Source organism: Coregonus lavaretus, assembly GCF_964263955.1.
Source record: "Coregonus lavaretus genome assembly, chromosome: 30".
In the NCBI taxonomy this organism is placed as follows: Eukaryota; Metazoa; Chordata; class Actinopteri; order Salmoniformes; family Salmonidae; genus Coregonus; species Coregonus lavaretus.
The window spans coordinates 4,037,126-4,064,325 of NC_140017.1; the positions used below are offsets into that span (position 1 = coordinate 4,037,126).

The window sequence follows — 27,200 nt, forward strand, 5'->3', positions numbered from 1 at the left end:
TGCCGAGAATATCCGGAAGGGGTGCATTGCTGAGAGCCTTGATTAGAGAAGAAGAGAAAATAGCTAACAGTTGAAACAACCGACAATTAGAAGTGATAGTGAATAGGGGAAAACTTTGTGTTCAGCCTAAAGAGGTTAAACATCTCATTAATTGATAACTAATTAGGATAGGGATTTGAGGTAGTACTTACTCTTAAAGTACTAATATTAGAAGATACTGTTATTGTAGTGTTGGGAAGAGAATTGAATTGTACAATAAGATGTCCACTAGACGACTGTCAGACAGTCTGTCTGAAAAGTTAATAGGGGTGACTGTTTATTCTGGGTTACATTCTTACACTAAGAGATTTGAGGTTAGGCTAAAAGGTGTTTAGTCGGTTTTGCCAAGTCTGTGTGTAATGAGTCAGAAGCAGGTGGGGAACTTTCCCAATCACATATTCTAAAAATTTGGTGGTAAGAGATTTTGTCAATAGATCAGGGGAAAAGGTTTTAAATGTTATGAGAGAAAAGATTAGATTAAAATAAGTTAGGGGTAGGCTAGGTTGAAGGGACTCTGAGACAGTAAGCTAAGTTTCAAAGTTAGTAGTAAGACAGAGAGAGAACAGTAATGAATGACACTGTCCAGTAGGGAGATCAAGGTCATTATAGGTGTATTTTGTTATAATCAGGAGGTTTAAAGTTTAGAGGTAGAACTGAAAGGGGGAAAAAGTGACACTAGGGGTGATAGATGGAAGTACAAGGAAGGAGTTCAAAGTCTTATGGGAAAACTAGGAGTAAATAAGGACATTAACACTTCAGTTTATTAGAACAACAGGGAGAAGCAATTTAACTCTTTCAACATTGATAGGTATTAAAGTCATAAACATATTGCATTTCATTATAAGGGAACCAGTACAGCACCAATTTTAGGGGGAAAAATACTTATTAGGGTTTAAGATGGGGACGTTTCTCTCATATGGAGAGATAAATATGGAGAATAAGTATTGTTATCAGGACCAGGAGTAGAAGGAGGTATAGTTTGGAATAGGGTTAGGAGTGACTGTTCACTTATGTTGCGTAATATTATAGAGAAAGGTTAGGGAGAATATATGTGTACTTATTTAGGGCAAACATTAGAATTTGTTTCGGTTAGGAATTATTGGTTAAAGGGCAATGTAATTCATAAAGTAACGCTTATAATGGAAGATTTGAAGTCTGTGGAAGTTTTCACAGTCATTGAGGGAGTTCAGGAGGAGTAGAACTGAATGGACAGTAGTCACTCCAACAGTAGATAATACACATAGGATATGGGTAGATTTTCCATTAGAAGGAATTAAGGGTTTTAATTCATCAACTAAATCAACTACTTTAAGGGTAACTTTGGAAGGGATTAATGATACTATGGCAATAGCAAATATAGGAGTAGGATACTGACAACAATTGTTCTGAAATTAAAGAGGTAGCAAGAGGGACTCAGGAGGTTATGGTACGAATGGGGTTAAAATAGAGCAGATAGAAACAATATAGATTAATCTGAAATGGAGAATAGAGATTCATCATGGAAGCTGCAGTATGGGGTCTTTTGATTTTGATGACGGAGGGGGGGGGCATCTGATCAGTGCTGCTCGTTCCTCTGTTGTGGAAATTAGAGATAGATTGACTCATTCTGTAGGAATCAGTGAGGAATCTTGAGGGTCCATGTCTGTTGAGAATTCCATCCAGGACCTGTTAGACGGTTGCGCAGCCTCTGTCAGGTGTGGATCAGTTTTGAGCTTTGTCATAACTGTGGAATTGGCAACAGTCATTGACAGATAAAATAATGTTGTTGTCAAAACAGTAGGGTTTAAGTGTTCTTGGGTAAATGGATTACCCTATGGGAATTGTTAGATGTGAAGTCAGGTAACAGTGGAAACCTTAAGTATTCAGGTGAAATATTGAGGGATGAAAGTGGTGTTTGTTCTAATAAAACATATGAGGTAAGGGGTATGTTTATGGAAAGATCAGATTGGGATGTTAGATGATAACTTTGGATAAGTATGACCTTAAGGGTAGTAATGACAAATAATAGGTTACTTTTTATATATCAGGTAGTAAGAAGAGCAGGACTTTGATGGTTAAAAGATTAGCTTTTGACTGACAATGTGACTATGGGAATTTTAGAGGATAAGGGGAAATTATGATAGAGTATATTCTTACCCTATGGGGGATAGGATGTTGTTACAGGTCAACGTTGAAGCTTCCATATGAGGTTTTACCATTATAAGAGGGATAGCATTGGACACAGCTAACTCTGGGGTTAAAAGGGTGACATTGCATTTACATTTTGGTCATTTAGCAGACACATGGCGACATGTCATAGTCTTCAAGCCTATCATTGAAGAATAAGTTTAAGGGAGAAGGGGGGACTTCAGTCATGGTATGGTGTAACATTTGGGAAGATAATATTGATAAATATTAGTGTATTACTGTGAGTCCAGATAGTTCAGATAATATCACTGGGGTTATGGATGCATTGTAAGGGATGCATTTGAAAGGATTTGGTTGCAAAATCAATTAGGCCAGTAGGGGCAGTGATGGGTCAGATTCTAGTTTAAGTTTTGATAACACTGTGTGATGTGTGTACTGACTTTTGAGAAAGTTATGAGATTGAGATAGGTTGGAGAAGTGGTGCCTGGAGACAACACTCAGATGCCGGTGTGGACTGTTCCTGATCTGGATAAAGATGGACAAGTGGAACTGAGGGATAAATATCATTTTGGATTATTTGATGATTTTTCAAATTGGTTTTTCAATATTAGTATGATTTTTAGTGTGATTTATGAATCAAAGGGGGGAATGGATAATGTGATTCATGCATCATTTATGTATAATTTTTTTAAATTCTTAGGTGAAATGGAGGTTTAATTTGAAAGTGGTTGTTTTGCAAAGGATACTGTTTGGTCGTTTATTTTCTTGTCATTCCAGAAGCATGTGGGAGAACATGTGGAGATTGGAATACTCAAACAAAGACAATATGACTGGAGGAGAGGAAACAAGGATGGTGTGGCTGATTCCATCATCAACAAGTCCATTGGAAGAGGACACTACAGGAAGAGGAAGTGTAGTGGACTACATTCCAGTGTCTGCAATGAAATATAGACATGTGTAATACATAATTGTGTCATATTCTTAGGTATTGATTTTAGTAGAATTATGTTTGATGTTATTGAATGCAGATGAGGATCGTAGATGCTTTTGTTTATTTCGATGGGGTTAGGGACAGAATGTTTAAGCAGGGAGAGATTCCCTTTCAGGTCCTATGGGTTGACCAGCCTGAGAGTGGATATTTATGGATAGGATTTTGTTTACATGGGTATTTAATTACATCATAGTTTCAAATGCATTTACATGAGTTATGAGGTTATCTGGAGTACCGACGGTGGTTGCCTGGGGCAGAGGGACGGTGAGAGAATTTTACTGTCTTGATTGATATGGATGGATGGCTGCTGGACAGTTTTTCGCTCTCACACTCCATAGAGATTTATTCATAATTCATAGTAATGTGTTCATACTTCATAAACAGTTGTTCATATGTCATAGTAATGTATTTACACTCCATAGAGATTTCTTCATGGGTCATAGTAATGTATTCACACTTCATAAACAGGTATTTCATAGAAAGGTATTTACACTCTAGAGGAGAATGTTTTTGGGGTTAAGGTTAAGAATATTCAATGAGATAAATGGTTAATAGTCATAATCTTATTCTGTTTGTTTTCGAGACGTTTATTTCGTCTCGAAAGGGGGGAATATCGTATCTGAAGATTATGTCTTTGTTAAATGTTTTTCATGACGAAATGGAATGTTGGTTCAGGCCAGAGGGGGGAGGTTTTATGATGTTATTTGAAATGTGCCGCTTGGAGGGTGACGCCCGAGGGGAGACTGGTGATTGGCCAGAAGAGGGAGTAGCCCCTCCCTTTGCATTGTTTATAAATAGGAGTTAAACGATGAGACGACAGAACGGCCATAACAATCTGGGAGGCGTTCTCCAGGCAACGCGTGTCTGTGAATTTATGCTGTAACCTCGTGGTATGAATAAAAACTTCTGACACGATGCAGCATAACGGACTTTTTGTTCATCAGCAATATTACCACCATTCATCATATACGACACTCTGTAGACTGGTCTTCCCTGGCTGTCTGGCCCTGCTGGGACACCTGTCACCATCTGATTTAATTTACGTCTGTTAAAACGGGACAAAACAAGGCTACAAAACATTTCCATACACACAACAGCTGTTAGATACTGCTACCTGACAGATAGCTAGAGGCTAGAACTGAACTAGCTGTGGTAGCTTCAGACAGAACTTCAGTTGAGAGGGGATGAAACATTAGCTAACGTTACATGTCAGTTACACTACTAGCTCAGCACTGAGAATCATTGTTTTCTTTTCTGTTAAGTCAAACAGCAGTTACCTTGCCAGCTACATAAGACAAATAAAGACTAGGCAGTTTCTGCTCTGTTTGCTTTTACAACTCTGAGAAAAAGCACAATGCACACAGACAACAGCTGCCTCTGTTCGTAAGCTCTGTGGTGTCCGCATGGTCCTAAATCTAGCCATTTGAAAACACCAAACAGCCTACCCAACCGCTCTGAGGTGTCCTCATGTTCCTAAAGCAAACCGATGCTGGCTTTTGTATCACAGTGCAATGATAAAACTGTGGGGGGTTAAAAGAATGCAATTTCAGAATGTGGGGGGGTCATGTTTGCTTGCTGATAAAGGAATGTTGAGACAAGTTTTAATGTTCATATGCTCATTGAAAATGACTATCAAACAACAATGGAACATCATTGGGTGGATCTCATCTTAGAAACCATGGGATTTGGTAAATTTTTGCCATCAGATCTAATGATTTGCCTGGACTGACTCATCATTGAAACAACATTGTTACAAATAGCCAGTGTTCGTCCAGGGTAGGGGAGGGAATGGCCGGCAGGGGATGTATCTCAGTTGGTAGAGCATGGCGTTTGCAATGCCAGGGTTGTGGGTTCGATAAAATAATGTATGCGCTAACTGTAAGTCGCTCTGGATATGAGCGTCTGCTAAATGACGTAAATGTAAATGTAAATGTTGTAGTGGTCTCGGTCTCGAGTCCGGTCTGGAGACCACATATTGAGTGTCTCGGTCTTGTCTCGGTGTCGGAATCATTTGAACTCGGTCTTGACTTGGTCTCGGACAGTGAGGACTAGTAATTTCTTCCTGAGACCAGCCGAGACCAGCGGAGTAAAAAACGAATTATCATCAGCTTCCATTCAGTCAGCGCCAAATATATACACTCCTTTCTTGAAACATTAATACAGTACCTTAACAGCCTTTATATCTATTATAGACATGTTTGCGCAGTGGTGAACCTATAGGCTTTCAGTGTGTAACAGGTTTGTGATTCTGAAAGGACAGCAACCGTAATACCAGCGCACTCAGGGCCAGTTGTGTAGCGGAGACTATTGTTTCTGTATGATATGTTAGACTAAATAATAAAGACAGACCCAAATGTCAAGTTCAATAGCCACGTTCAAGCATTGTATAGGTCCCTACATACAGGGTTTGGGGAACAGCCCAGCTAGTCGATTACCTATCAACTAGACGCCGTAACAACTATACGCTGGTATAAGCCATATACCCACTTTCTTTCAGTGGGCATTGCATATACTCACTTCTGAATCCCTACTGCTGCGTATCAAAGTAGTGTAGTGGAGGTATACGGTTGATCAATTATGTAGTACAATAGAGAAATCATGCACAAAGTAGCCTAAACAATCACAAAGCACGTGAAATATTTTCACATGCGCGCCGCACACATAGCATAGTTTCAGCGGAATATCATCTGCAGGCAGCAAGTGTGTGCAGTTCTCAACTGGTGTTGACATGGAGCAGCTCACAGAAGAATGACATCGGTAGCCGATAGGGTAGACGTTTCAACTGATGATATCTACCAGTAAATGCTAACTAAGGCAACAACGGGTATGCAAACTAGGTATTGAATACATTTAGTCCGACGTGTTGGTTAGTAAACTATTTGTGATGCGCAATTGTCATCATGCACTGTTTGCATCAGGGGCGTAGACATGGATGGACAGAGGCCCACTCACTGGGGAGCCAGGCCCTGACAGGCCCACACAATCAGATTGATGTGGTTTAAGCATTGTTTTGGACTTTGACCATCACATTTATTTTTATTTTCTTCCTATAAAGAAGAAAAGTGATTTTGAGAGTGAAAATCTGAAAAATCTATAGGAAAAAAAAACAAAAAAACATGGGAAAACAGAAGTATTTTTCACAAAGGGTGCCTTTCCTTCGCTGGGCGGGCCGTTTGGGAACTTTTTTAGTATACCCACTTCTCCAGGCACCACTACACCACTGCATAGGGCCGATGGAAAGAGCAGTCACACACAGCATGATGTTAAGGTTAAGCAGTCCATAAATTCTGACATAATAAGCCAGTAGGTCCCAATCATAAGAAAACAAAAACACAACGTTTGAGTGTGCCAGAGCGCAGAACAACTGATGTACAGTACCAGTCAAAAGTTTGGACACACCTACTCATTTCAGGGGTTTTCTTTAATTTTACTATTTTCTACATTGTAGAATAATAGTGAAGACATCAAAACTATGAAATAACACATATGGAATCATGTAGTAACCAAAAAAGTGTTATACAAATCAAAATATATTATATATTTGAGATTCTTCAAATAGCCACCCTTTGCCTTGATTACAGCTTTGCACACTCTTGGCATTCTCTCAACCAGCTTCACCTGGAAATCTTTTCCAACAGTCTTGAAGGAGTTCCCACATATGCTGAGCATTTGTTGGCTGCTTTTCCTTCACTCTGCCGTCCGACTCATCCTAAACCATGTCAATTGGGTTGAGGTCGGGGGATTGTGGAGGCCAGGTCATCTGATGCAGCACTCCATCACTCTCCTTGGTAAAATAGCCCTTACATGTTGGGTCATTGTCCTGTTGAAAAACAAATGATAGTCCCACTAAGCCCAAACCAGATGGAATGGCGTATCGCTGCAGAATGCTGTGGTAGCCATGCTGGTTAAGTGTGCCTTGAATTCTAAATAAACCACCCCCACACCATACACCTCCTCCTCCATGCTTTACGGTGGGAACTACACATGCAGAGATCATCCGTTCACCCACACCGCGTCTCACAAAGACACGGCGGTTGGAACCAAAAATCTCAAATTTGGACTCCAGACCAAAGGAAAAATTTCCACCGGTCTAATGTCTGTTGCTCACGTTTCTTGGCCCAAGCAGGTCTCTTATTCTTATTGGTGTCCTTTAGTAGTGGTTTCTTTGCAGCAATTCGACCATGAAGGCCTGATTCACACAGTCCCCTCTGAACAGTTGATGTTGAGATGTGTCTGTGACTTGAACTCTGTGAAGCATTTATTTGGGCAGCAATTTCTGAGGCTGGTAACTCTAATGAACTTATCCTCTGCAGCAGAGGTAACTCTGGGTCTTCCATTCCTGTGGCGTAACTCTGGGTCTTCCTGTGGCGGTCCTCATGAGAGCCAGTTTCATCATAGCGCTTGATGGTTTTTGTGACTGCACTTGAAGAAACTTTAAAAGTTCTTGACATTTTCCGTATTGACTGTTGTTTCTCTTTACTTATTTGAGCTGTTCTTGCCATAATATGGACTTGGTCTTTTACCAAATAGGGCTATCTTCTGTATACGCCCCCTACCTTGTCACAACACAACTGATTGCCACAAATTAACTTTTAAGAAGGCACACCTGTTAATTGAAATGCATTCCAGGTGACTACCTCATGAAGCTGGTTGAGAGAATGCCAAGAGTGTGCAAAGCTGTCATCAAGGCAAAGGGTGGCTATTTGAAGAATTTGTTTAACACTTTTTTGGTTACTACATGATTCCATGTGTGTTATTTCATAGTTATGATGTCTTCACTATTATTCTAGGATGTACAAAATAGTAAAAATAAAGAAAAACCCTTGAATGAGTAGGTGTGTCCAAACTTTTGACTGGAAGTGTGTATATATATATATATATATATATATATATATATATATATATATATATATATATATATATATATATGTTACTGCTCAACTAAAACAATCTCAGTCGACCAACAGCCTAATGACCAAACAATCGACCAGTCGACTAATTGGGCTCAGCCCTAAAACACAAAGTCCAGTTCAAAGTGAATGATGTCAGGCCCCTCTGACAAATGGCTTGTTTGTATAAAGGCCTACTGTAGCTCTGATTGGCTATAGCGCATCTGTGTAGACTACGGTCCTGGACAAGACAGATGTTTTTATTCGGTTTTATTTACTGCAGTGTCTATTAATTAGTCTTCCTGGGGATGTAAATGAACAGATTTTTTATAAGACTTCATGTTGCTAAAATGCTGTCAGTTCCACTTTAAAAGCAATAATGTTTCACACACATATGTTATTTTCAAAGAGATTGATAACAACAGCAAGCGCGCTGTAATATAAAATACAGTTCCACTCACCAGATTATGATAATTTGAAACTTAAATTCTTGTTGAAAGTTATTCTTGAAAAGGGAGAAGCTAACAAATTAGCAACAACATCTTATTTGATAACACCTGCTGCAGCCTCTGCAAACTAGCATACAACAAAAGCTAGATAGCTAGACCGTGGGAAAACTACTGCTCACTATTGTGCAGTGACCTGTTGGCCTTCAAGATGGCAGAAGTTTCCATACGTTTTTGTAAAAACGGTCCCACACATTAAGTCAAAATGTGATTGGTTGATTCCACTGTCACTCAAATGTTTTGCCCTAATAACGTTGAATGGCAGATGCCTTTATCTAGCTTCTGATGGCCTAGTCAATGGCTGACTTAGCTAGCTAGATTTATCTCCCCAGAGACCAGCAAAGAAAAATCCTGTTTGGATATTTTTTTCGCTTTGGTGATAACCCTTTCCTTTCCAACAAAAACTGAAGAGATTAAATCAGATCATCATTGAAAATAATAATATCATTATCATTATTATTATATTATTATAATCCTTATTTTATAAATCATTATCATTATATTATTATAATCCTTATTTTATAAATCCTTAGCCCTTCTCTGAAGTTGTAGAAGGCCCATTGTTCCCCACTGTGTTTGGGTTAGTAATAGTTGGTAGAGTGGCTCTATTTTCCCTCAGCATGCATTTTTTCACTATTTTGAATGTCTAAAGAACCCATATGTTGTTCTGAAATATGAATACAGAAATATTGTTAATTTTGAACTATTTAGTTAATTTTTGAATTTTGAACTTATTATGGTGGTGATTTAACAAATTGCAATCATGGTCTTGAATTGGACTCGCATTTTTCGGGTCTCGGTCTTGACTCGGTCTCGGACCCCTTGTCCCCCTCCCAGTCTCGGTCTTGACTCGGTCTCGCCCCCCTCTGGTCTTGGTCTTGACTCTGACTCTATTTACTCCGGTCTTGGTCTTGAATCGGTCTCGCTTTAGGTGGTCTCGAACACAACACTGCAAATAGCAGAACTACATATTTGTTTTAGGGAAATTGTTTGAACTGGGAAATAATACAAGCCCAAGAGATCCAAATTTGGTACTGGTAGCATATTGGTTTTATAGTTGCCACCTGTAATAGTCTGTTGTATAGCAATGCTCAGTACACTAAGTTGAAAGGTGTGCTCTGTCATTTGTTGAGTTGTCCCAGCAAGTTAGCAAAGATTTAGGTAAACACAATGATCTCTAAAAAGGAATACGGATGATATAATCTCTTCTGTCCAGCGGTGTAAAGTATTTCATTATAAATACTTTAAAGTACTACTTAAGTAGTTTTTGGGGGGTATCTGTATTTTACTATTGATATTTTTGACAACATTTACTTTTACTCCACTACATTCCTAAAGAAAATATGTACTTTTTACTCCCATACATTTTCCCTGATATCCAAATGTACTCGTTAGATTTCGAATGCTCAGGCAGTACAGAATTATGGTCTCATTCACACACCTATCAATATAACGCGTTGTCATCCCTACTGCTTCTGATCTGGTGGACTCACTAAACACAAATAGTGTGTTTGTAAATTATTCGTTTTTAAATCGTGCCGTCTGGTTTGCTTAATATAAGGGAATTTGATGTATAGCATTTGCTTTTACTCAACAATGACAATTGAGTACTTTTCCCACCACTGTACTTAAGTACATTTAAAACCAGATACTTTTAGACTTTTACTTAAGTAGTATTGGCTGACTTTTACTTTTACGTGAGTCATTTTCTATTAAGGTATCTTTACTTTTACTCAAGTATGACAATTGAGTACTTTTTACACCACTGCTTCTGTCCCTGACCATCATGATTTTAAACGTATCCTCTCTAACCTTAAAAGTTATTTAATGAAATATGTTAGCTAATCATTTTGTAGCCATTAGTTCAGTGGCTGGTTGACACATTTTATAGAAATTATGCAATTGGTGACTAGAAAAAATCCTGTCTTTTAGCAATTGAACCATTGGTGATACCCTTGACAACCCTCAGCAGCCACTAGCCAATACATATTTCAGAATAATATTGCAATTCTGGTAATATTTTGCTAAATACATATACCTGACGTCCTTGGGCCATCATTTTAGGTTGTCTTCATTGTAATACAAATTTTAAGCCATTCTTGGTTTTATTACACCAATTATTTATTCAGTTTTGATTATGCAAAATCAATGCAGTTCCTTCCCGTTCCAATTGTTTAATACCTTAATTATGTGTTGTATTATGAAGTTAATAACATATCAAATTGCCTTAGTTTGAGAAGATTGTTCCCTGATAATACAAAATCACATTTCATACCCTGATCCTGTTGGCCCAGCTAATCGCATAGGGGTCATAACATATAATGCAGTGATAGACACATTTAGCTACCTCGAATACATGGCTAACATACCAAAATATAACCCAAAGTGGACAAATATCTGAATTTTAGCCCTCTGGCCCATGGACTAATTAGTGGATGGGGAAATTCAAAACTGACCTAAGATCAGCATCTAGGGGCAACTTCACCCTAAACCCAGTGAGGACAAAGGAAAGGACACCAGGAATGGAAGAAACATACCTAGCGGGCAAACTTTGGCACATTATATAATTGATTTCTTTTATAAATTAAAACTGGTTGAGAAGACGTCACCAGATTACAATAATCTGGTCTCTGTAAAGACCATATAAACAAATATTTTTCATGACAAGATCCAGTCGTTATTATCAGGTCAGATTAAAGATTACAACCAGATAAAGACGTTAAGAAAACGTCCTTACACAAGATCATTGCAACCGTTTTTTCCCACTAGTTTTTAAAAAATCCATCCTTACGTCATCCCATCCCATCAGTATACTCACCGATGCGAGTGATGCCATCGCTGAACACATTTCTGTCCCCAGAGCTGACCTGAGACATCTGTAAACATGAATAGTTGATCTATTATCAATGTATCCACAATGTATCCACAAGATTAATCCTAACCCCATCCACTCTCCCCTTAGTTATAGTGGAGTTGTTTCAAAGGGGTGCTACAAAGTTGTTGTGGTTGGACTAATGCTCTCTGACTTCCTGTCTTTGTAATCAGAGTCACTGATTAATGCCCCAAACCCATAACAGGAGACTAGCATGGGCGGGTGTTGACACAACATACTTTTTTCTACACACACACACACACACACACACACACACACACACACACACACACACACACACACACACAGTCCATAACCATGAGCGTTTAAATATGATCAAACAATATATTTTCATGATTACCCCAGTATCCATGCTCCCGTAGTTGTGGTCTGTAGTGTTAGTCATGGCGATGAGAGTGGTGACGTCCTCTCGCTCCTCTCCTCTCCTCATCATGGTCCCTCAGTAGGCTGTCTGGCTGCAGGCCTGCTCCCCACTGCAGCCCTGGAGCACATAAAGTACCCTCATGTCCCCCTGGTGTGAACAAGCTCCCAGAGCAAGCAAGATACCAGGGGACTCACAGCACACTCCATACAATATGCCCTCTCACACAACATGAAACTCATACAGCAAAACAGCCACATCCTAAATTGTACCCATCACTGTATGTCCAATTTAAATGACTTTACGTCCCAAGTTATTTCATGTCTGTAAGTAACACGATTATGCCTAATTATGCCATCATTAGCTGCATAAATGTACAGTAGCAGAGGAATTCTCCTCAGTAGCTAGACAGTGACCATTTGCAGGTATACAGCTCAAACATCATCATCAACAGTCATGGGCTGTGTTCCTTATGACACCCTATCCCCTATATAGTGCATTACCTTTGACAAGAGCCCTATGGGCCCTGGTCAAAAGCAGTGCACTATATAAGGAATAGGGTGCCATTTGGGACAAAATCATGTTTTCACATGAACTCAATTGAGGCCATTAAGAGTAGCAAATGAAGTTGGGGTCCAGAGAACATGGCCTCTTAACAGCAACCTCTCACCACAAATATCACAGAACCCCTGCAGTCAGAGAGGACCATCGAACATTGAGTAATGAGAAAAACCTGTGGCCTCTAATTTGTCTATTCACAATTTAGTCAAATAAACCGGTCAGGAGGTCTGCTATGTGGCACTAGAGTGAGGCTGCATGTTTCACATCACACTGTGGGATATGAGCCATACAGCTAGCACTCCATTCGGGCTCTGACCCGCAGCAGTGGCTCTATAGAGGGCCGGCTGTAGGGCAGAATGGTATCATGCACTTGTAATAGGGCTCAATTCAATCTGACCTGCATTACGGTGTTAATTCAGTTGCTTTTTCCCCATGGTTAAATAAAATCACAGATTGGTTTTGGGTGCTATGACAACCACCTACTACTACTACTACTACTACTACTACTACTACTACTACTACTACTACTACTACTACTACGACAACCACTTACTACTACTACTACTACTACTACTACTACTACTACTACTACTACTACTACTACTACTACTAGCTGCTGGTGTGCGTTCATACAGTAGTTTGTACATGTAGACACTGCCTAAACAAATGGCAGGTTTGACCGAATCCCAGCCTTAGGCCCTGAACAACTCTATCCTGTGACTTCAGTCTATTTACTTTTCTTTCTTTGGAAACACTTATATGCAATATGATGCCGTTATAATGCATTTTAAGACCTGTCTTAAGCATGTATGACCCTAATGTATTATAATAATCTCATAAGGAACCTAACTAAATAATTTCTCTCCCTATCCAGGGTATAATTTCAACATGTATTTCATACATTCCCAGATCAACACAATTAACTCATTCATTTACACTGTCTTCCCTTCTCTTCTTTCTCTCATTTCGAGCTCACCTGTGTTAATCCAGTTTCACTAGTATGGCGCACACCCAGGTTAGAACCTTCCCTCTATCACCATCACAACATTACAGGTGGAGTCCCTCCTCAGTCCAGATACTATAGATGGGAAGAGAAGGATCACCTCAGCAGTCCTGTAATGGTCTACCCAGACTAACAGGCTTGGTCCCTGTGGTGTCTCTCCAGCAGCAACTACTGTTCTGTACTCCTGTACTGTAGTAGTTCTTACTAACTGCCCTAACTGTCGCTACTACCAGAGGCACTGCAGGATATAGCACTCCGACTAACACATCCTGGCAGGACAGATTAGAGACAAGGAAAGGAGAGTTAGCAAGGAAGGGAGGGAGAGAGAGAGGGAGAGAGGGAAGAAGGATAGGCTCTGTTTGCTTTGAAGGTGGAGCTACTTATTTATTACCTAATTTCACCCTTATAACCCCTGAGACATACGTGCAGGCATGCACACATGCACACACACAGACAAACACACCAAATGCATGCACTCACGCAAGCATGCAATAGTTTATATTTTCAAAATGATAGGTTTTTGATGAGGAAATACATAAATGTGTATTGGTCAAGTTGATTGATTTTGTCTTTACAGGTATAATATGACTTTCACAGGCTTAACATAACTTCTGATTTATATACTTTTTAACATTTGTAATGTTTTTTATGTATTCTACATGGACAAATGAGAACTTCCAGAATTACTGTTGGTGTGTGGCAATGGAAAAAATTATAACTAGAATTAGAATTGAAATTTCAGTTTCCTAATTTGATGAAATAAAAGGCAATTGACCGCAATGCTGATGACTAGGCATGATTCCTACATTTCACATCCATATATTAACTACATCACTCTATTGCACCCTAGTGGTGTATGCTCCTCATTTGTACGTTCCAAATCTAGACATGAGGGATGATAAAGGAGACATTGTGGAATATATTGGCTCTGCTGACCAACCAGCGTCGGGGCAAGTCCATATCCATTCAGTTAATCCAGTATGAAAAAAATAAAAATATGTATGCACTCACTAACTCCAAGTCGCTCTGGATAAGAGCGTCTGCTAAATGACTAAAATGTAAAAATGTAAAATAACTGAAATTCCAATAAAAAAGGTGTTCTCTGCAGGTATAATGCCTTACTACTTGTTATAAGCATGTATGAGCCTTTATGAAGTGTTACTGTCATATTTTAACATCACGTCCTTCCCATGCCCTAACAGTATAATGAATATGCTGTGTTCAGTCTATATGCTGCAGTGAATGAGTTAGGGTAAGATACTTTTATACTTATGTTAAACAATCACGGAGACATAAGAAAATGACCACTTTTATAATATATATATATATCCTTTATTTATTTTTCAGCAGAATGTTGTACTACAGGTGGGACATGAGTCTTCCCATACCAGATACAGTTGGGACATACTTAAGACACAGAAGTGACTGCCAGCTGTATGTATGTATGTTCCCTGTCCTAAGACAGGTTTCTTCAGACCGTGATCGCTTGATATCAGGCTGGCTTTAGCTGTTTCTCACTGAGAGATGGAGAGAGGCGGTACCAAGTCGCTAGGCAGGTGCTGACTGACAGGACAGTGTTCATTAGGCACCAAACGGAAGAAAACAGACAAACAGGGAGGGATTACCTGGACTTGTTCCAATAAGAAACGCTCATTTTCATTTTTACTATGTTTTCAGTTGCGTGCCCTAATGAACACAACCCTGGTGGTGTAGTCTAGTCTCGCTGGCAGCCCTGTTTCTACTACCAGAGCTCAACCATGGGCCTTAAAAGTCACTAAAGATAAGTTATTTGACTTCAGTTTTCAATTTCAACAACTTGTCTCCAAGAAATACGGGCCGGTAGTTTGTAGCATAATGTTCCACGTAGGAATAAAAAGGCCTAAATAACTAAATAAGTAAAACGATAGCTTTCTCTTCACCAGGATTTAATACCCTTTTACACTTCTGAGCTGAGACTAACTGAGCAGAACCAAGCTGCACTAATCACGTATCAACCCTAGTTGCTGCAACAGTGCTGGAAAGGACAATACAGTTCAGATAGTGTGAAAAGTGTATGACTAGATGGCTGAAGAAAGAAGATAATTGTGGAGTGACAGTGACAGACAGGTACACAGCACATCAGACCAACGAGAGAACACTTAATGGCATTAGCTGGCTAATTAAAGGCTTTTACACACTTTCAAGTTATGATTTTTGCTTGCACTTTAAATACAGCCCTCTATTTCATTAAGTAAATATTTAAAGCTAACCCCGACCAACCCTCTACGTGTAAGCACTTCCCACTGACCTCTAACCCCTGCCCATGTGAACCTCATTATGGAGCTTGGAGGGCACAACGCTCAAATAGAAATGTGTCGTGTAGAATAGACATAACTAACTCTCTGTGTTAGATATTTGATTTCACAAAATGTATGATAATGACCTTTATAATGAACTGGAAGGATGCATCATATTGTCCTTTATTGTTGTGAAATTGAATGGCGGATTTTTCAGAAACTCTCTCTTTCTAAGGCAGTTCACCTAACAGGAGGGCTTCTGATTGCAGCCAATATCAACTGACTCCAATTGGTTAACCCTCATTGTCTTACATTAGATAGCACAACTCCATCTGCATTGAAGGACTAGTGTTGGGTTGGAGTGGCGCCACCTGTCATGAGACAATGGGATTGTCCTGTATGGGGTAGGGTTTGGTGTACAGTGTGGTGGGGTGGGGTGCAGTACTCGTATGCTCATGAGTAATGACACATCTCCATGTCTTGTAGTGAAACAACTTTGCAAAGTGCTGACAGGAGCAACTAGAGATAAAACAGTAGCATAGCTTGATTGAACAAGAGTCTAACAGTAACCCGATTAACTAAGGTATCCTGTACCCACCCTACCTTACAAAGAGACAGTCTACAGCACTTTGGAGTGGAGGATGTACAAACAAGGAGTTATTTAGGAACATATCCCTTCTTCAACATATCCATTCATTTCAAATGAGTGTTTTTTTGGAATGTGAGGTGAAATCACTGCAGCTGACTTGACATTGTTGATAGTCCAACGTAAGTGGGGATGAAGTATCCAAGCAATCTGCACACATATGCACACGTGTACACACACGTGCACACCTACGCACGGATGCACCCACGCACAGGCACACACACATACAATCTCACGCACACACGCACCCACACAACCACGCGCATACACACACACGTGCACAAACTGTCCTTTTGCAATGAAGCTGACAGCTTAAACACAGTAAACATCAAACAAGCTTCGAAGACTGTTCATACACACACACTGAACTTCACTCCCCCTAGCGTACAGAGAAACAAAGAATCAACTGGACACAAGGAACAAAAAAATAATAAAAAATATCTTTGGCAAAAAGCAGTTTTAACCTCTTAAGGCCCAAGCTGTTTTTTTACATGCATTTTTTATTTCTCTTTGCTATTTGGGCTTATTGGAACCTAATTAGAATAAAAACTAAGTATCATCTTTTGATATGATGTACTTTTAGAGAAAAATGATGTCCACATATGTGGATTCATGGTCCGAATTGCATTAGGCTAACATTTTCAACACAACTAATTTAAGTATGTATGTATGTATTTAGTGATTTAATTGTTATTTATTTCATTGGGACCATGTACAGCTTTTTAGCTGCATCAGAGCTAGCTTTTTTCCCATTTTACGTGTGTGCATGTTTACAAGCATATTAGCTGTTTCGAGGAGCCTCAGTCCATATGTACACTTACGTGTACTTCATGTTTAGCGACCTACAAAGTTGCTAGTTTTACACTTTTTTTTTCAAATTTGCATGTCATGACAAATATACAAGGCTTTTATAAATATCTAAATCAGAATAAGCCATGAAATATGACAGAACTTCTACACAATTGTGGACATAAGAGCTAAAAAGTGCTGTCCACGTATGTGACCACTAAGCCCTAGGAGGTTAAAAATGAGAATCTCATTTCAACTTTGTCAACTTCAGAATATGCCAATAACAACAACAACAACAACAGCAGCAGCAACAACAAAAACACACAGGTAAGCAAGTGGTGAGTGTCCCTGCAACCGGAGTCACAGCCAGTCCAGCACTGTCTATAGGTCGCAGAGGGACCTCTGCCCATCTTGTGGTTGGATGCTCCAGGGTGAAGTTTCCCCTAAATACAGATCTACAATCAGCTTTCCCTCCCCTAATCCTAACCTTAACCATTAGTGGGGAAAATGCTAAACTGAACCAAGATCAGCATCTAGGGGCAACGTTACCCTACTCCTGGTTGGATCAACATTGTTAAGTGGCTTTCCTATGTATTCTTTCCTATGTACTCAAAATGCTCGCCACTGATCTTTAAGAAATGGGATAGCTATAAGCAATATGGTGACAAGGCCTATCAGTAGGCTTCAATATTGTTTTCACCTGTCCAGTGATTTTGTATAAATGAGCAGTAGAACATGGTACATAGGAGAGGAGGCCATTTTTGAGTATTAAGATCCCCGCCCCTGCTATGAGGTCACAGTGAAGCACCTTCTGTGGATTCATTGTGATGTCACAGAGGGAGCTGAGTGGTGTCTGTGAGGACCCACAGAAGACAGTGCACTTCATGTGAAGCAACAGAGAAAAAGGGAGAGCTGAGTCTATATGGCTCCATCTCAATTGACACCCTATACAAATTACACCCCATAGGACACTACTATTTACCAGAGCCACATTGTACTATGTGTATACTATATAGGGAATGCAGTCCGGAAGCAGTGGTGCTCTCTTGTGGATGCCTTATGTGCCTCAAGGCAAGAAAGTAATATAGGGATGACATTTGAGATGAAGCCATATACAATGTTCAATCACAGTGAAGTTTCTGCACTTCCTGTGATGTCACAGCCAAGTTTCTGCGCTTCCTGCGAGGTCACAAAGGCAGCTGAACCCATCCTGTGATGTCACAGTGGTTTCAGTGAGAGCCCTCAGTCAATAGAGGGCTCCGGTTTAAATTGTAAACAGGACACACAGCGAGTACAGCGACAACACAGAAGCATAGAGAAAGGGGAGGGGATAGACAGCCCATAGTGGCTCCTCCTCCCCGGCCCCCTACCAAGTCCAGCAAACAATAAATAAAACGTGCCTTTGTGCCCCACTGGTGAGTGGGGTGGGGGGGGGGGTGTGACTGGGGCGCGGAGAAAGAGGAAAAATACCATAACACTGGAATTACACACACATCAGCAGATTACAACATTTCTCTCCACGCGCCTCCCTCTCGCTCACCTGGAGTCTGTCCTGCTCTACCCACAAACCACTAGTAATCCAGCATCATGTGCAAAGAAAATAAAACTAGAAGACAAAAACGTCCGATGATTAGTTAGAGGTTCTCTTCCTCCTCCTCTTGGTTCTCCATGCAGCTTCCACAGACAGCACCCCCCACTGGTTCTCCCAGGCCCTACCACACCACACAGCGGTGACCCGAGTTCATAGGGGAGCCAGTGGGGCACTGGAAGTGCTCAGCAAAGTCTGGCGAGTTGGAGAGGGTGCCGATGACGCGGTATTTTGGGGGGCTGTGGGGATCTGTCATGAGTCCTTCGTGGGCGCTCTCCGGGGTTCGCACGGAACACCACACCTGAGAGAAGAAGAAAGGGTCTCCCGATAAGTAAAACAGGAAGTAGCTAGATTATGCTCCTCTCTGTCTTCCTAACTGTTGCATATTATACTCATTCTGTTTCCAAAATTGTGTTTTATACATTTGTTCGTCCACTTCTCCTCTCCAACAGTAGTTGTAATATTCCACTCTTACTTTCACCCCCAAATGCATATGAATTCACTCTCATTTCTCCCCCCCCATGTCTTATATCATGATGTAAGGCCAGGAGTTCATCCTGAGAGCGTGACCTGACAAGGAAAAACTCTGGCCCTTAGTTTTATAGCTTATGATATGGTCAGGCAAACCCAGAGCCCTAATCATTAGTATTTGATACATGAACTCTATTAGGATGTGTGTAATGCATCTTGTTGACACTCCCATCACCCACCTGGGCAAATCCCACAAAGAATAGTTGGTCATTGGTCAGGTTGACCGCTGGCAGCCTCTTCTCCTCACCGTTCTCCTGCACCCATGCCTGGTACGCCTGAACACAACAGAAAAACCCATTACTATAGAAACATGAATCGCCACTTTGCTGGCCCTGAGGTGAAGTATAGTATAGTATAGTATAATAAGAGTCATGCTGCCCTGGATCCCACCACTGCCACCATGGGAAGTAACACTGTAATAACCGTAGTAAAAACATAGTAGTAACTATGCAATTGCTTTATAAATACATAGCAATAGATTTGGCAGTAAACCCATTACTGTTACAAAATAACAGAACTTTACTACAGTTAATAATTATTACAGTGATTACTAAGTTACTACACCGACAGTATGTGAGCAACTACATGTGTTATCAAGTAGGGAGACCCACTCACCTTATAGGCTGCCTTTAGGCCTCCGTTGTCAGCAATGTTCTCTCCCAGCGTCTGCTTGCCATTTATGTGCTCCCCATTGATGGTAAACCCGTTGTACTGCTCCACCATGCATTCCGTGCGGTTCTTAAATGCTTCCACAGAGGAATTTTGCCACCATGGCCGAAGGTTCCCGTCTTTGTCGTATTCCCTGCCTGATTAAGGCAAAATAATCTTTACAAACATGCACACCTAGTAATCATGTCTGTGCATGCATTCTGGTGTGTGTTTGTCAGTGGGTGTTTTGTGAGGATGCGTCCATGAGTTCTGTGGAATCTGTTAAATGCGATCACCAACCCTGGTCATCAAAGGCATGAGTGAGCTCGTGTCCCATCACCACTCCGATCCCCCCGAAATTCAGTGCTCTGCAGAGAATTCACATGGGGTCAGAAAAGCAAGCAAGCAAGCACACATACGCGCACACACACATACACACTCACTTGGGGTGATCCTGGGCATAAAAGGGTGCCTGAAGGATTCCAGCTGGGAAGACAATGCCATTCTTGGTTGGCATGTAGTAGGCATTGACTGTGGGAGGGGTCATACTCCATCTAGAAGGAAGGTGGCAGAGACGTGTGTAAAAAAGCAAACCTGTGAAAGCTGGTGAGAGTAGGACGACTAATTTTCATTTCTGAAATGGGCTGAATGGAATGGTATGTGTTTGATACCGTTCCATTCATTCCGGTCAAGCCAATACAATGAGCCCGTCCTCCGTGACACCAGACACCACTGGAGCAAACAGCATCTCAATTAATGTAGTGTTTGACCAGAGTCAAATTTGTGCACTTTACAGGGAATAGAGTGCAATTTCCGATCGAATGACGATGGTGATGTTGATAATGATAATGATGATGATGATGAGTGTAGCTGATGAAGACTCACTGGTCCCTGTTGGGCGGCTTGCGGAGCTGATCGGCCATCACCCTGGCGGAGAAGTTGTAGAAGTTGAGTGTGTTCTGGAAGAAGTTTTCTTCCGAGACGTCATACTGTGGAGAGACAGACATACATGCAGACAGACAGGGGCGATAGAGAATTACTCACTGATCAGAAACATCAAAAGGTGTCCTTGTCATTTCACCTTCAACTTGTTTGAAGAAATCCCAGCGTTCAATGTATGGGGTTCAATCATGACACAACTCAACAAAAGGCACCAACTCACCCCATCATAAACATCATCCAGTTCTTTGGGTTCCAGGATGAAGTCAGGGAATCCAATCATGTCGTAGATGGCGTCCGCCTGAAGACCAAGAGAGCAAAAGGGATAAGAGAGGGCAAGATGGAGGAAGGGGACAAGAAACTTCCTGGTTCCATTATTTGGAGGCCAGGACAAAGAGGGCTCTCTCAATCTATTCCAACTACTCTATTGTAAACTGTTCACCCATATTACTCCCTCCCTGTCCTCTCTCTCTTACACATGCACAGGGATGCACGCACGCGCACACACACACACACACAGGCACGCGCACACAAACACACACACACACACACACATTCTTTCACAGACATAGATAGCCTCTGGCACCCATACGTAGCCTATCCAGTGTGTAACTTCATCTCTGACCTTGTCCTTGGCTGCCTGACGCGTTTGTTTGTCCATCCATTTGAGGTGATCAAGAGCATCTTTGAAGGCAGTACGGATCTCATTGATCATCCCCTCTGCCTGATTGTGGGGTGAGAGACAGAAATGAAATGTAAGAAGGAAGAAAGAGGGAAAGGTGATGTAGATCCTTCTTTTACAATTACACTTAGATATGGACTAAATACCCGCGGCATATCTGAACCAGCCCATCCCTCCCAAATGATAATAAAAACCAAGAACACTTGCACACGTCTATTTCCAACCTTTATAAAACTGCCCATCCTTCCTCTGTGCCTCCTCTCTCTCCCCTTCCATGTCTCTCTCTTCTACTTGCCCCTCTTTTCTCTACCCAATAACAATCTCTCCATTTCATTTCCGTTTGTTTCTCTCCTTTATCCAGTCTCTACTCTCTCTACATTTGACTCTCCCCTCCGCAGGACAGGGAACTATTACTAAATTAGTATTTAATTAATTGTAAACATTTATAATAATTTATAAGAAATATATAAACATTATAATCTGTACAATTCATAAGCATTTATAACATTATACAAAGTATTCGTAAACATTTATAAGCATTTAAAATAGCTTATTCATGAAAATTTGAATAATGTCTTATGATGACCTTTCATTAGGCCTACACATGGTAACCACTAGGGGACAGTCATGCATCATTCACGATGGTAAAACACTTGAATAGAAGGTAAATGAAGTTGTGCGCCTATTATACTCACAATCTCTTTGCTGTGTTTATCAAACGTCGCTTTGACAAAGAGCGCTCCCAGGGCGAAGCCGAGTGTGTCATCTGTGTTCCCAATGCAGGTCTGCCATCGAGGTGTGCAGGACTGAGCGAACACACAACCAAGATACGTTTCTCACCAGCTGTTTATTCTATACTTTTGGTTTTTGGAAAAGTGTGTGGCAGCACACATTCCTTGCTATGAGCCAAAACACAGTCTCACATAAAAATCACCAGGTCCAGTTACCCTGACACAGATTAAGCCTAGTCCAGGACTAAAAAGCATGCTCAACAGAGAATCTCCATTGAAATTTCTTTTTAGTCCAGGACTAGGCTTAATCTGTGTCCGGGAAACTGGCCCTAACAAGGTATTTCCTGAAGCAGGGTTATCCCTAGTGCACTACTTTTAACCAGAGCCATATGGGCCCTAGTCAAAAGTAGTGCACTACATAGGGAATAGGGTACCATTTAGAACTCAGCCTAAAAACACACCTTCTTGGTTCCATACAGGCTCTCTAGCAGCTTGTCCTGGGCGTTCTCAAAGCGCTGGTCTAGACTGGACGCTCCTTTCTGCACCAGGTTCCAGATCATGTAGTTGTTGAGCAGGCTGAGAGACGTGGAGAGACAGGAGAGACAGGGAGAGACAGGGAGAGATGAGGAGAGACAGGGAGAGACAGGGAGAGATGAGGAGAGACAGGGAGAGATGAGGAGAGACAGGGAGAGACAGGGAGAGACAGGGAGAGATGAAGAGCGACGGGGAGAGACAGGGAGAGACAGGGAGAGACGGGGAGAGACAGGGAGAGACGGGGAGAGACAGGGAGAGACAGGGAGAGACAGGGAGAGACAGGGAGAGACGGGGAGAGACGGGGAGAGACGGGGAGAGATGAGGAGAGACGGGGAGAGACAGGAGAGACAGGGAGAGACAGGGAGAGATGAAGAGAGACGGGGAGAGACGGGGAGAGACGGGGAGAGACAGGGAGAGATGAGGAGAGACGGGGAGAGACAGGGAGAGACGGGGAGAGACGGGGAGAGACGGGGAGAGACAGGGAGAGATGAAGAGGAAACATGAGGACAAGTGGGTGACAAGGATAAGAAAAGAAACAGCAACAGTCAATGGTTGGGGCAAAACTGGTTGCAGGGACGTCATTATGACGTATTCCATGATGTTATGGTCAGGACAGGTTGTATATCGGTTGTATAAGGAATTTTGGTAACACTTTCTATGAAGACCATTTGCATAATGCATTATACAGCAATATACATGTACTCATAATGCACTATGATAGAGTAATAATGCAGTATTTAGTTATAAAGTAGACACACATAAAGACTCATATAGACTCATATTTCTATATACCAATAGTATAAACATAATCACTTACAGCAAAGTGATTCAACATTTCTGGCCACTTTTTCCTCATTGATCATACAGCATTATAAGGACCATCAGTGTGATGTATTTCTAATGATTTTGTCAATGAGCAGCACATCCTTATTACTGCATCATATAATCTTTGTTGTGGTGTGTTATAGTATACTTATAAGCCACTATAAAGTCATCTTTGATTGCTTAAGGTGAAGTGATGAAATACCTAAGGGAGACAGATATAATATAATATAAACTATTACTATACAATTATAAAGTGGTCATTGTCTGCTTTCAGTAAAGTAAAACATTCTGCACATTTCATTGACACAACACAGTGGTCATAGAGTATGGCGCTAGCAATGCTAAGGTCAGGGCCGGTCCTTGCTGTTCTGCTGCCCTAGGTGAGACCAAAAATAGTCCTAGTAAGCAAAATGACGTTGAAAAGACGTCTCAAATACGTATTTTCCCGATGTTGAAGTTAGGTTTAATTTAGGTTCTGAATGAAAGGTGAAAAGGTATTTTCCGTATGTTTAAAATACATATTTTCCAGGACGTTAAAAAGGGGTATTTTCCGGACATTGAAAAATACGTATTCAGGTTCATATTCAGTTCTGAATGAAAGTTGAAAATACTTATTTTCCGGATGTTGAAAATACTTATTTTCTAGACGTTGAAAATATAGTATGTATTTTCCGGTTGTTGAAATAAGGCTAATTTTTTGTTCTGAATGAAAGCTGAAAACAAGTAATTTATAGACGTCTACGTTTGGGCCAAATCAAGGCTGGTCCAGACCGGACAAAATCTGAACCAAACATAGATGTCTATGATTGGTCTATGTTTGGTTCAGATTTGGTCTGGACCAGACCAAAAAACAATGTCCGTGGATGTGGAAATCAAGACCTGTCTGGACTGCACCAAAAAAAAGACGTCAAAAAGGCATCGGCATAGGTCCGTGCTTACTGAGGTGTAGCCAACAGTGTTGCCTGAAATTGAATTTTATGAATGCCCATCTATGTGGTAAGCCTACCATTTGTAAAACACCAAAAAGATGTCCAGATCGGAAAGGACCAAAGAAATACGTCCATAAGACGTCGACTTGTCTTTACTGGGGTGTAGCCTTCCATTTCGGCCCCAATGGAATTTTATGAATGCCCATCCATGTGGTAGGCCCACACTTTGTAAAACAGGCCATTGCATTGAATTTATTAGTCCTTATTCCTGTGACTAATCAATTTGACTATTTAAACTCTGAATATCAGCTACCCAACTTTATCAGGAGTTATCGTGAGCCTATTTTCAATGTGTTTACACAATGGGAAATGCAGAAGAATTTTCTTTTTCGCTATGATCAGCTTATCAAAAATGTACAGATACAAACCTGATCAAACACTGATCATGACAATGGGGTGAAACTCCTGGACAACAGTTGTGATTGTCCATTCAATATTGTCCATTTTACTTTGACATCTCCTGTTTTAGGATACTGTATGTTGTTTGTTAACATGAAAGCGCATTTTTTATTTTATTGAGCACCATTTAGGTTAGGCTATTTGATCAGAGAAAGCTGCATGATGTAAAAAGTGTCCATCTCATGACATTGTCATACATTTTATCTCCAGCCTGTAGGCTACAGAAAAGGCCACATTCTCTTTCTACCATATCCTATTTCTGCTACATGATTTATGTTAGATTATTTGTTTGACAAAATGTTGGTGAAGCGCCGCACCGATGCATCTCTCCAACAGCACCCTGGAGAGGTGCGCTGGGAATGGACAAGCAAAATACTTTGACAAAGTGGGCACTGCTTATCACAGGGCGGCATCAGCGCTCACCTAAGAAGCCCATATGCCACTGGTTGAGAGGAATTATCATGGTTTTAGGGCAGAATTATGTGAGGTTTTATGTGTTGTTGTTGGAGGTGCGTCTTGGTCAGTTTAGCTCAGAAAATGCCGTCCTCGTCAATCTGCCGCCATAGGGGGCGCCTAATCCTGCCTAATGAGCGGGCCGGCCATGGCTAAGGTTATGGGTTTGATTCCCACTGGGACCATACAGTGCATTCGGAAAGTCCTCAGACCCTTTACTCAGTAGTTTGTTGAAGCACCTTTGGCAGCGATTACAGCCTCGAGTCTTCTTGGGTATAACGCTACAAGCTTAGCACACCTGTATTTGGGGAGTTTCTCCCATTCTTCTCTGCAGATCCTCTCAAGTCCGGGTTCTGTCTGGGCCACTCAAGAACATTCAGAAACATGTCCCGGAGCCACTCCTGCGTTGTCTTGGCTGTGTGCTTAGGGTCGTTATCCTGTTGGAAGGTGAACCTTTGCCCCAGTCTGAGAGCAGGTTTTCATCAAGGATCTCTCTGTACTTTGCTCCGTTCATCTTTTCCTCGATCCTGACAAGTCTCCCAGTCCCTGTCGCTGAAAAACAACCCCACAGCATGATGCTGCCACCACCATTTTTCCCCGTAGGGATGGTGCCAGGTTTCCTCCAGACGAGACGCTTGGCATTCAGGCCAAAGAGTTCAATCTTGGTTTCATCAGACCAGAGAATCTTGTTTATTATGGTCTGAGAGTCCTTTAGGTGCCTTTTGGCAAACTCCAAGCAGGCTGTCATGTGCCTTTTACTGAGGAGTGGCTTTCGTCTGGCCACTCTACCATAAAGGCCTAATTGGTGGAGTGCTGCAGAGATGGTTGTCCTTCTGGAAGGTTGTCCCATCTCCACAGCGGAACTCTGGAGCTCTGTCAGAGTGGCCATCAGGTTCTTGGTCACCTCCCTGACCAAGGCCCTTCTCGCCCGATTCCCCAGTTTGGCCGGGCGGCCAGCTCTAGGAAGAGTCTTGGTGGTTCCAAACTTCTTCCATTTAAGAATGATAGAGGCCACTGTGCTCTTGGGGACCTTCAATGCTGCAGAAATGTTTTGGTAGCCTTCCCCAGATCTGTGCCTCGACACAATCCTGTCTCGGAGCTCTACGGACAATTCCTTCGACCTCATTGCTTGGTTTTTGCTCTGACATGCACTGTCAACTGTGGGACCTTATATAGACAGGTGTGTGCCTTTCCAAATCATGTCCAATCAATTGAATTTACCACAGGTGGACTCCAATCAAGTTGTAGAAACATCTCAAGGATGATCAATCGAAACAGGATGCACCTGAGCTCAATTTAGAGTCTCATAGGAAAGGGTTTGAATACTTATGTAAATAAGGTATTTCTGTTTTTTTGTTTTAATACATTTGCAAACATTTCTAAAAACCTGTTTTCGCTTTGTCATTATGGGGTATTGTGTGTAGAATTGTTTTTATTTAATCAATTTTAGAATAAGGCTGTAACGTAACAAAATGTGGAAAAAGGGAAGGGGTCTGAATACTTTCCGAACAAACTGTATATACTGTACTAAACATTTATGCACTTACTGTACTGTGAGTCGCTTTGGGTAAAAGCATCAGCTAAATGCTAAGTATATATTTTTAATTTCTTCTATATTATTAGAAATTATTGTACAATTCTGTCGCACAGGGCTTTGATCTTTTTGTGCCAAATTGCCAATTGTAAGATTTTGAGGCAATTTATGTTATGTTTTGCAACTTTTTAAATAAAGAAGAATGAGAATGAATGAAGAGCTTTGTCTTGTGTCATCATGAAATGTGCAGAAAGTGTCACTATCCT

At 41.1% G+C, this 27,200-nt stretch overlaps 2 protein-coding genes across 3 annotated transcripts in view; both read right to left on the minus strand.

Annotated features, from left to right (window-relative positions):
• The window catches only part of ano7 (anoctamin 7), a 51,468-nt gene extending 38,002 nt beyond the window's left edge, over positions 1 to 13,466 (minus strand). The window contains exons 1-3 of the mRNA XM_084148454.1: positions 13,344 to 13,466; positions 11,786 to 11,926; positions 11,371 to 11,428 (exon numbers count right to left, since the gene is read on the minus strand). Of these exons, the coding sequence (XP_084004580.1) occupies positions 11,371 to 11,428; positions 11,786 to 11,878 (151 nt within the window). The 5' untranslated portion in view covers positions 11,879 to 11,926; positions 13,344 to 13,466. The remainder of the gene's footprint in view (positions 1 to 11,370; positions 11,429 to 11,785; positions 11,927 to 13,343) is intronic.
• Positions 13,467 to 17,172: 3,706 nt separating this feature from the next.
• Positions 17,173 to 27,200, minus strand: part of LOC311105860 (endothelin-converting enzyme 2-like) — a 76,866-nt gene continuing 66,838 nt past the window's right edge. For both annotated transcript variants that reach the window (XM_084148074.1, XM_084148075.1), the window contains exons 10-19: positions 22,662 to 22,776; positions 22,165 to 22,275; positions 21,413 to 21,511; positions 21,011 to 21,088; positions 20,734 to 20,837; positions 20,292 to 20,402; positions 20,149 to 20,216; positions 19,816 to 20,006; positions 19,380 to 19,475; positions 17,173 to 18,970 (exon numbers count right to left, since the gene is read on the minus strand). In XM_084148074.1, the coding sequence (XP_084004200.1) occupies positions 18,794 to 18,970; positions 19,380 to 19,475; positions 19,816 to 20,006; positions 20,149 to 20,216; positions 20,292 to 20,402; positions 20,734 to 20,837; positions 21,011 to 21,088; positions 21,413 to 21,511; positions 22,165 to 22,275; positions 22,662 to 22,776 (1,150 nt within the window). In that variant the 3' untranslated portion in view covers positions 17,173 to 18,793. The remainder of the gene's footprint in view (positions 18,971 to 19,379; positions 19,476 to 19,815; positions 20,007 to 20,148; positions 20,217 to 20,291; positions 20,403 to 20,733; positions 20,838 to 21,010; positions 21,089 to 21,412; positions 21,512 to 22,164; positions 22,276 to 22,661; positions 22,777 to 27,200) is intronic.